Source organism: Sycon ciliatum, chromosome 1 (genome assembly GCF_964019385.1).
Source record: "Sycon ciliatum chromosome 1, ocSycCili1.1, whole genome shotgun sequence".
NCBI lineage: Eukaryota > Metazoa > Porifera > Calcarea > Leucosolenida > Sycettidae > Sycon > Sycon ciliatum.
The window spans coordinates 41,289,038-41,299,067 of NC_088643.1; the positions used below are offsets into that span (position 1 = coordinate 41,289,038).

General features: G+C 48.8%; 2 protein-coding genes across 3 annotated transcripts in view; one reads left to right on the forward strand and one right to left on the reverse strand.

Moving 5' to 3' along the window:
* Positions 1 to 136: 136 nt before the first annotated feature.
* The window catches only part of LOC135826299 (proton-coupled amino acid transporter 2-like), a 23,723-nt gene continuing 13,829 nt past the window's right edge, over positions 137 to 10,030 (reverse strand). For both annotated transcript variants that reach the window (XM_065338926.1, XM_065338931.1), the window contains exons 4-9: positions 6,957 to 7,046; positions 5,903 to 5,987; positions 4,851 to 5,123; positions 4,037 to 4,221; positions 2,826 to 3,001; positions 137 to 1,023 (exon numbers count right to left, since the gene is read on the reverse strand). In XM_065338926.1, the coding sequence (XP_065194998.1) occupies positions 776 to 1,023; positions 2,826 to 3,001; positions 4,037 to 4,221; positions 4,851 to 5,123; positions 5,903 to 5,987; positions 6,957 to 7,046 (1,057 nt within the window). In that variant the 3' untranslated portion in view covers positions 137 to 775. The remainder of the gene's footprint in view (positions 1,024 to 2,825; positions 3,002 to 4,036; positions 4,222 to 4,850; positions 5,124 to 5,902; positions 5,988 to 6,956; positions 7,047 to 10,030) is intronic.
* LOC135806725 (collagen alpha-1(I) chain-like) lies at positions 1,160 to 2,502 on the forward strand. Its single transcript, XM_065320950.1, has 3 exons — positions 1,160 to 1,181; positions 1,402 to 2,157; positions 2,249 to 2,502. Exons 1-3 carry the CDS (start codon positions 1,160 to 1,162, stop codon positions 2,500 to 2,502), a joined length of 1,032 nt encoding a protein of 343 aa, XP_065177022.1.

The following is a 10,030-nucleotide window of genomic DNA, read 5'->3' on the forward strand; positions in this document are numbered from 1 at the left end:
AGCATAAATAAGAACTCCTCGTGCATGGAATCGCAGAGAGATGAAGATACAACCAAGTAGTTATACAGGTAAAGTGTTCCGACAGGGAAAGAAAGGCGCGTGCTGGCAAGGGGGCCAGGCACAAAATTTGATGATGATGAAAAGTGTGTGTAATGTGCACAGTCGCTGCATGTGCATCTGGCAGCGGAATAAAATACTATGTGCAACCAAAAAGACGGAACACAGCGAGCAGGAAAATAATTTACGATACTGCACGTACAGCCAGCATACGCAGTATCGGAATAATTATTTAACATTGCACAAGCAGCAGCAGCAGCAGTATGCTGAGTATTGGAATAATAATATGGGCAGAAGCAACAGCAACAGTCAAGCTCAACTCCACTAGTAGTATGTAGTAGTATGGGAATGACTTAAATCAGCACTGATCATCACCTGGATGACCATAATGATAAACTCTCAAATTCAATCCTGCATGGGAACAATCCAGTATTCACACAATATTTATTCGGGGTAATTCTATGTGTCTTGCGTTGTGGCAGCCTCATTGGCTGTTGGCAGCATCACGATAGAACTGCAACACAATATCCCCCCACCGGGTCCACACAATATGTATTGGAGATAATTTCTGTGCAATGCGTTGTGGCATTCTCGGTGGCTGTTGGTAGCTGTTGGCAGCATCACAATAGAACTGCCACACAATGTCCCCCCCCACAGGGTTCCACCAGACCCAGGCCGGGCACACCTGCAGTAGTCAGTAGTGGCATGACTTAGCAGGTCATTTGTGCTCGTCTGCCAGCGTCTCTATGAGTTCCACAACAGTGGCGTACGTACCCGTGACCATGCCAAGAATACCGATGAACGCAATCAGAATATTGCGAATCTTCCAGAGCACGCCAGGATGGTCGTTCCAGAAGACGGCCATGTGGATGATGGGCGGAAAGATGATGGCCAACGCACTGCTGCCTAGGGCGCCCACCAAGGAGATGAACAGACCCAGGTTGGGCACACCGGCTGCCAGGCCAGCTAACAATACACAGTGTGAGCAGAAACAAGAGAGAGCCAAAAGGGGATTCTGGAATCTATCCTACTCGACACATAGTTTTTATTCCAATCAGCAAAATGTGAGAACAACAATGGACAAAGAACTCACTACTACTCAATGATACAGCTGCATCATCACAGTACACTAGGTAGTAGACTAGCTATCACGGGCAGCTGCAGCCTGTGCACTGCGGAAAATCAAACTTTCACTCTGGTTCGACATGAACTTTTGGACAAAACTTCAGTCCACGTGCCCAAATTTTAGAGATCGCGTCGATGCTTGAAAAACGAATTGCGCAAAGTCGGCCCTGCTGGTACGAGAGATTGTGGTTTGAGTGCATGAGTACAGGCATGTTGCAGGTCAGCCGGGTTATGAAGGCAGCGCGGGTCAGTCGGGTTGTGAAGGCATCGCGGGTCAGTCGCGTTACGAAGGCAGCGCGGGTCAGTCGGGTTACGAAGGCAGCGCGGGTCAGTCGGGTTATGAAGGCAGCGCGGGTCAGCCGGGTTATGAAGGCAGCGCGGGTCAGCCGGGTTATGAAGGCAGCGCGGGTCAGTCGGGTTATGAAGGCAGCGTGGGTCAGTCGGGTTACGAAGGCAGCGCGGGTCAGTCGGGTTATGAAGGCAGCGCGGGTCAGCCGGGTTATGAAGGCAGCGCGGGTCAGCCGGGTTATGAAGGCAGCGCGGGTCAGTCGGGTTATGAAGGCAGCGCGGGTCAGTCGGGTTATGAAGGCAGCGCGGGTCAGCCGGGTTATGAAGGCAGCGCGGGTCAGCCGGGTTATGAAGGCAGCGCGGGTCAGCCGGGGTATGAAGGCAGCGCGGGTCAGTCGGGTTATGAAGGCAGCGCGGGTCAGCCGGGTTATGAAGGCAGCGCGGGTCAGCCGGGTTATGAAGGCAGCGCGGGTCAGCCGGGTTATGAAGGCAGCCCGGGTCAGCCGGGTCATGAAGGCAGCGCGGGTCAGCCGGGTCATGAAGGCAGCGCGGGTCAGCCGGGTCATGAAGGCAGCGCGGGTCAGCCGGGTCATGAAGGAAGCGCGGGTCAGCCGGGTTATGAAGACAGCGCGGGTCAGCCGGGTTATGAAGGCAGCGCGGGTCAGCCGGGTTATGAAGGCAGCGCGGGTCAGTCGGGGGGGGGGGGGGGGGGGGGGTTATGAAGGCAGCGCGGGTCAGCCGGGTTATGAAGGCAGCGCCGGTCAGCCGGGTTATGAAGGCAACGCGGGTCAGCCGGGTTATGAAGGCAGCGCGGGTCAGCCGGGTTACGAAGGCAGCGCGGGTCAGCCGGGTTACGAAGGCAGCGCGGGTCAGCCGGGTTATGAAGGCAGCGCGGGTCAGCCGGGTTATGAAGGCAGCGCGGGTCAGCCGGGTTATGAAGGCAGCGCGCTTGCACTTCAAAGTACATTGTATACTCTGACTTGTACGCATGGATGCAATTCATTCTTTCTACAAAACCTCGCACCACGCTAAATCACAACAATAACTTTACGCGATGCAAAAAATAACGAAATAAGGTCTTTTGAAAAGTGAATTTGATCATAGGCGATACTCACTGTTTAGAATATAGATACAGGCACCTGTTAGCCAGTACAAGTCACTTTCTGTACCCATGAAAACCTCTATGCAGGAGAGCTAAGCTATAGGCAGACTGCAAAAATGTCATACCGGTATTCGATCCATACCATGCAGCACATACAGGCAAGGACTTGACAAACTTGTACAGTATATGTGCGATATGAATTTTCCAATCTAAAACCTAAACCTGACCCAGCAAAGAAGAGTGGGGTACTTACCAGCTCCAATGACAAGTCCTGCTCGCAGGGCATGACTAACCAGGGCACGCTTTCGCTCAGAGTCGCCTAGGCGCTTGAAAATGAACGGCTCGATTATCTGAATGGCCACGTAGAACTGCACCAGATAGGATGACATGATGGCAAAGGTGAAGAAGAGCTTGACGTAGATGTAGGGTCTGTAGGAGGGATATGGTTAAGTACATGACAACGTCACATGCGCACACACATACAGTGTAATTTGGAGCTTCACACTTGTACAGTCAACCAACAATAAGAATAAGGTCCTGGAAACTGAATCCTTCTACTGTGACGTGAGTAAAACTTGATAGTTACTATTACACTTTGCCTTTGAGATACCAAAGAACTGTACAATCATGGACTTATAACTTTTAACGTGAATTTTGCTTCGACAGTTTTCGAGGCAAGGTGGTAGGACGTACTTCGACGAACAGTCACAAAACCCGCGACTACTAGCAATGCATGCATAATTCAGTTGGTAGGGCCACAGACTACTGTAACCCTTCCAACTGAAAACGGAATATAGTCAGGAGTAATAACTATCCTTTGAAGTACACATACGTCCTCCCACCTTGCGTTAAGAGCTGTCAAACATTATTCTACTTGAAGTACAACAATAAAGCTTAAACTCGGATGTTGAGCCCAATAATAAAATTTAGAGCATGGAAAGGATCATAATAAGATTACGAGCTATACAAGTAGTATCTATTAGATAAACCTGGTTTAATCAAACATGTCCTCCACCCTGCTACATGCTGTCAACCAACAACAAGTAGTATCTAGTTACAGTGGTGGATAGTTACTCTTATAAACTAGTATCCATACCGTATTATCTCTAATATAAGCACAGTCTCCAATAATAGCACGTCTCCAATAATAGAACACCTTGGGGCGGCATTCAAAAAATAAAGTGCTCAGTCTCCATTATAAGCACACTGTGTAAATTCATTATCTGTACAGGTGAAAAACCTTGAAATGTGTGTGTCTGACATGAATTTGGCATGGCAACAAGCCTCTGAAATGAGGTTGAAATAATAATGGAACAGTCTCCAATAAAGGAACGTCTCCAATAATAGCATGGGGCGGAGGTGCATTGAAAAAATAAAGGACCGTGCTTATATTAGAGATAATACGGTATGTTCTTTTCCTTTCTATACAGTTTAAAGCTGAAGTTTTCAATCTAAACAGCTTACAGATTGTTAGGATCATGAGAGTCACCGGGTAGGTTGAGTGTGATGCTACCCAGGGTATCTTCGCGGAAACAGATGAACCCAAACGAGCCGACGAGCAGGAACAAGGTGGACACGAACGACATGCCACCAATCACTATTGCAGGGAAGTGTCTCGGCTTCTTCATATCATTCTCCAGGGGCATAACCTGTATGGCAAGCAGCCGATCAATCACACACAAGCACACACACAGCACACATGCATGCACGCACACACACACACACACACACACACACACGCACACACGCACACGCGCACACACACACACACACACACACACAGCAGGGGACAAAACACAACAGCACAATGACTCGTCGTCAGGACAAACAATAGCACACCGGGGGCTCGACCTTCAAGCCGGTGACACATGGCGAGTGCCAGTCAGACACGTACTTATCATGCACAAACAAGGCCGGGTGAGGCAACTCAAAGTACAGTGCTCCATGCACAAGTGTGTGAAAGGCTGTGTAGCTGTAATGGGCGATTCAGACTGTGGCCAATTGTGACCACGTTTCACTCAGACGTGTTTGATCAGCGACTGTGCATAAATCATTTGAAACACGACTGCATCACCATGGAAATTCAAGTTCAGACGTGATTTTGGCCGTAGTCTGAATCGCCTGTAAAGGCTGTGTAGCTGTAACTTCAAAGTTTCACGCATTTCAGAGATTATCAGTATTCTCGGCAAACAAAGCAGCAAGGCCTTGAACATCATCAGATCTCGACAGCAGAGCTGAGCTAAGTGCATAGGAAGCCAGCATGGGCACAGCTACTCACCACACCGATTCCTTCCACGGAAAACACTGCCAGGCCGAAGAACAGTGCCATGTCGGAGACCTTCTTCGGATAGAGGCGTGTGTCGGACCAGTGCAAGTGGCCGCACAGGTAGTAGAGAATGATGACAATAGAGATGCTCTGCAGGACATTGCCTATGCCGGAGAAGATGGCTATCTGCTTCAGGTCGCGTATCCACACTCCAACGATTAGTACGGGTATAAAGATCAGGATGAGGTAGTGATAGTCCAGGTCGTAGCGCATAGCTTCCAGCACCTGAAAGCAACAGTAACACCAGACATCAAGACTGAGAGCAATACATGATGGACAGTGTCACATACAGTACTGCCGGGTGCTGAAGAACGGAGAGCCGAAGAACGACCAGGCTAGGATTTCACAAAGCACTGCATACCAATGTGAGCCGCAGTCAGCTAAAACATGTCTTTGGGGCTTCATAAAATTCTTGAGACATGACAGAATGAAGAGTTGTTTCTGTCGAGCCCGTTTACGCTGTGCTTCATTCATCAACCGGAGGCGTGAGCATCTTGTGGAACTTCGTTCTCAAACTGCGGTCTAGTCCAAGCAGCTGGCGAGCAAAGTACTTTGTAGTAACATTTTTTCCGGAATACATTTTTTCACCCAAAGATATGTTTTAGCTAGCTGTGGCCCATGTATACACAGTGACTCAACTCTGCATAGATTGTAGACTTGTAGTGCATGAGAATAAGAACGGCCTAGGCTAGGAGGCTGACCCACAGTTCTTTAGCACCCGATAGTACTGTACAGTACACGGAGATCAAAACCCAGCGAGGTGAGACAAAGCAACTTCGCGCACCCGGCACAGTAGACATATGGCGTCTTTAAATATAAACAAAAAAATACTATGGGGGTCTCCCAAGGCAGAAACTTGTGTGGCCATGATACTTCGCGGACCTCCGAATAATGATAGGGCCGAAGTTGCCATCACAGCACAACCACCACCAACAGCAGTGCACGTATTGTATCGTATCATCATCATCACCACCACCACCAACACTACTGCACAGCTCTCTTACCTGCGCCATATTCTTCGATATGAAGACAAAGTAGATAGCGGTGAAACCAAGCTGTGTTATGATCAGGAAAGCATTCACAGTGCGCCTGCACATAAACACACACACACACGCACACACACACACAACATTCAACTGTGATAAGAAGGGGAACTGATAAGCACATTCCGCATTTCAAGGGGAGGGAGGGGGGGGGGGGGGTCTGGGATAGCAAATTTCTGTGACGTGGGTTCGCAGCATAACCTATTATCAGACGGCAATGCAGGACTGCCAGAAGCAGTTATTGACCGGGGGGGGGGGGGGGTCCGGCCATATCATAGCCTTTCATACTTTGTGTATGTAGACCTCGCTTATCCAGTCCTCTTTTATCCGGATCCCTCGCCATGCGGAAGAAAATAGCTGGTTACAGATTTACAGCATACGTGATGCATCCAACATAACCGGTGTTCGGTTATCCGGTGCCCTCGTCTATCCGGATACTTTTGTGGGAAACGGATGTGTGCGGTTGAGCAAGGTGACTCAGGTCTGACTGCAGTACATGTAGCAGATACACACAATCAGCTGAGCAGTGAACATGCGTTGGTGAGCACAAGTTGGTCCGTTGATGACCTGACCAACCGGACCGGTCCCGCCGCGGGCCTGCAATCCATCACAGTTTCATCAAACATTCCAAGTTTGAAATAGACTGTCGCCATGGTGCCAAGAGAAAACAATGAAATTCACTTCCTAAAGTGTAGGATGATGTCAGGTCATTCATGTTACCCACAGTACATGTATACGTACTTCTTTCTTCAATATCCAGGGGCTCTAATGCAGCCAATTACTAGTAATCATCTCTTAGCCACAATCAGATCGCCACCACCACCACCACCACAGTATCTCGTAAACGTATCTAGTAGTCTGTGAAGAAAGGCGTGAAGTTATTTCCATACTAGTATTCAAATGGATGTATACTTCTGAAGAGGGAGGTCATTGTTCTCATGCCATGAAGAGTAACCGGCACCGCAGTAAACACAACTTCTGGCCAGGCTGAGTCAACGGTGCCAAGAGGACATACCGAAATAGCTTTGGTAGTCCGGCACGCGTGAATCTCACGGCAATGCTTAGCTCCGCTGTGGTAGCGTAGTCCAGCTGCTGCTTGTTATGGCTGAAATGCACAGACAGACAGACACACACACACACATACACATACACATAAATACAACACATGGCACATGGAGGAGAAAGCTGCATATCAGCCCTGCATACTGGTATGTACGGATGGACCGAACCTTCACTTTGACACCGGGTCAGTCTTTTAAGCCAGCTTCCAACACCGGCAATAGATAAGGAACCGTTGCGGATCACTTTGTTTGCCAGGCACGATAATATCAAATGCTGCTCAAAGGAATTCGATTACGTTAGTCAAGTACCGGTACGTGCAGGGCGCTGTGCAGCCCTAGACCTGCGAACACCGGGATGTGAACCGGTGCAGGGCACAAACTTGACTCATACAATAGTTCACGGAGCAGCACTGCACATGCCGTACACAACATAGTCCACACATGCACTAGAGTCTAGAGGAATAGGTAAGAACAGCAGATACCAGTAACTACATGTAGTGTTAACTAGCACATGGCACATTCATTTGGAGACTGAGACACCAACTGAAACGCACAGGAACACAATGAGAAGTCACTACTAGGAAAACACGGCAGCAAATGAGGCCCCAGAGCACAATCTCTGCCTGTTTGCTTACAGCACAGAGGTGCGTGACAACTACTAGTACCCAAACTAGCTGACATCCACACACACGCACACCTGCATATCGATCAATAGACTTGACTGTGACAGGTCACACTTGTAAAGACACCAGACAACGGTGTGACATTACACAGCAGTGGAAGCCACCAGTACAACCAAGACGTGATGGACACATAGACAGGCGACCTGACTAACACAGGGTAGCCGGAGATGTCAAGCAGTGCTGCTGTGTGTGAGTGTGTGTGTGTGTGTGTGGGGAGTCTCACTTGCATGATAAATCAACACACACAAACACAAAAGAGGCTAGTCCACGTGCTAGCTCTATACAAGAAAAGCCAAAACAACACCTTTCTCGCGCACCACACGTACAGTGCAGCTGCTCACTGAAATCCAGTCGAGTCACTCAAGTACACGTTGGGTGTTGCACAACCCTAGACCTGCAAACACTGGCCTGCGAAATGGTGCAAGGCGCAAACTTGAGTGACGCGACTGGATTTCAATGAGCAGGACTGTAGGTAGAAAAGATTACACACAGCTTGTTAGGGTGTATAGTGTACACACAGCTTGTTACGGTGTATAGTGTACACACAGCTTGGTAGGGTGTATAGTTTATCACGCAGTATTCGTAAACCACGTGATACTAGTACATGTGATTTAGAACCCTGCTTCATTTGACAGAAAACAGGGCAACTTCAACCGCGAGGTGATTCGGTCATCTTTTACATTGCGTCATTACCGTTAAAATACCTTATTGCTGACTTTCAAAACGCATGAGCGGTAGGGTATGAACTCCATCATTCTGCGAGAATATCGAGGCTACCCCACCTGAGAATATCGAGGCTACCCCATCTGAGAATATCGAGGCTACCTCACCTGAGAATGTCGAGGCTGTCCAGTCACCTACTTGTGCCTATATTCTAGTATTCAGTAGTGATGTAACGAATAATCGATTATTCGAATTTCCTCGATCTCTTGGACCTCAACGAATAATCGATCGGATAAACTCTAGGTCGAAGGTTCAAAAATTCGAATATTCGAGGGCGGGCGAAGTCCGTGTGCTGCATACCGCGCGCGCGACTCTAGATCTCTCGACTTGAATGCATAAACATTGTACTTGACTGTGTTGCAGAGAACGACTAGACTACGCACGGTAGACCATGGTAGACTCTACTCTGACTCGAGTCTGAGCACTTGTGTTGTGTGTTTGCTACATGTACACTTCGCATTCGCAATAGTTTTTGATAATTGTCGATAATAATTTTTCTAGTGAAATAGTAGAATACTGTAATTGTTTGTTCGCTTGAGTGGTATTCACTAGATTATTCGTTCGTAAAATTCATGGTTAGTTACATCACTAAATTTCAGCACAGTGCATTCATTCAGACTTTCCCTGCTCAATGAACGTACGCAATTCACTTGTATTCGTCAGCTCCCAGGTGAGTCCATCTAAGAATATCGAGGCTACCCCATCTGTCATCACACAAGATTCCACACAAGCATGAGCATCAGCTGGCAAAGTTCTTACAAAAGCTGCGGGCACTGAAGCTGAAGGCAGCAAAGTCCCTACTTCTTGGTGCAGCTAACTTCATGATAAAGGACACACCGTTCAATGACTCCTTTAAGGACAAACCGTTGGCTGACTCCTTTAAGGACAAAGAAGTGCGCCAGAGTTGGTACTACTCATTCCGTAAGCGCTGGGGAATCAAGCTTAAGAACCAAACTCGCCTGGAGATGGAACGAGCACGCTGGGCCACTGCCGACCATCTCAAGACTTGGTACGACGTCGTCGAAGAAGGCATGATGAGCTGCGGTATTGCAGTCGAGAATGTATCCTTTGACGAGAAGAAGCCCTACGATGTAATGTTCCACATCACTGACCCAGACCTGGTTGTCGAGTGGGACTAGACAGACTTCACCCTGGACCAGACAGACGACGGAAAGGGGCCCACAAAAAAGACCATGACAATTGATGCTGACGATTCCGGTTAATGCGTCGCCAACAAGTCCAAACATTCACTGGACTCTCACTGGTGGGTCATTCATGACCAGTGACTCCTTGCCTGGCTGTGTGACACCTCCAGGGGAGAGTGTGCAGCTGATCCTGTGCAGCTGATCCACCTAGATCAACCAGTGTTGACCCCAAGACTGGCAAGGGGCTGACCTTGCCAGTGTTATCCACACCCTTCTGGTGGATTTAGCTAAGAGTTGGCTCCACTCTGGCTCAAGGAAGCGGTTGCCCCATGCCTGCCGAAGAAGCCTGGCAAGACGGCATACGGGCCCTGCGATGGCTATGGTGCGCATACCACGCTTCCAACGGCACAGGCTGCGGAAGAGGTTGGTGCCACTCTTCAGCTAAGCGTGCCACACATACAAGCCATATTTCGCAAG

Excerpts from the sequence above, each read along its gene's own strand:
- LOC135806725 (XM_065320950.1), top strand. The coding sequence starts at position 1,160 with ATGATACAGCTGCATCATCACA. Across the intron at positions 1,182-1,401 it reads GATACAGCTGCATCATCACA|GTCAGCCGGGTTATGAAGGC; the intron begins GTACACTAGGTA and ends GGCATGTTGCAG. Across the intron at positions 2,158-2,248 it reads GGGTTATGAAGGCAGCGCGG|GCAACGCGGGTCAGCCGGGT; the intron begins GTCAGTCGGGGG and ends CGGGTTATGAAG.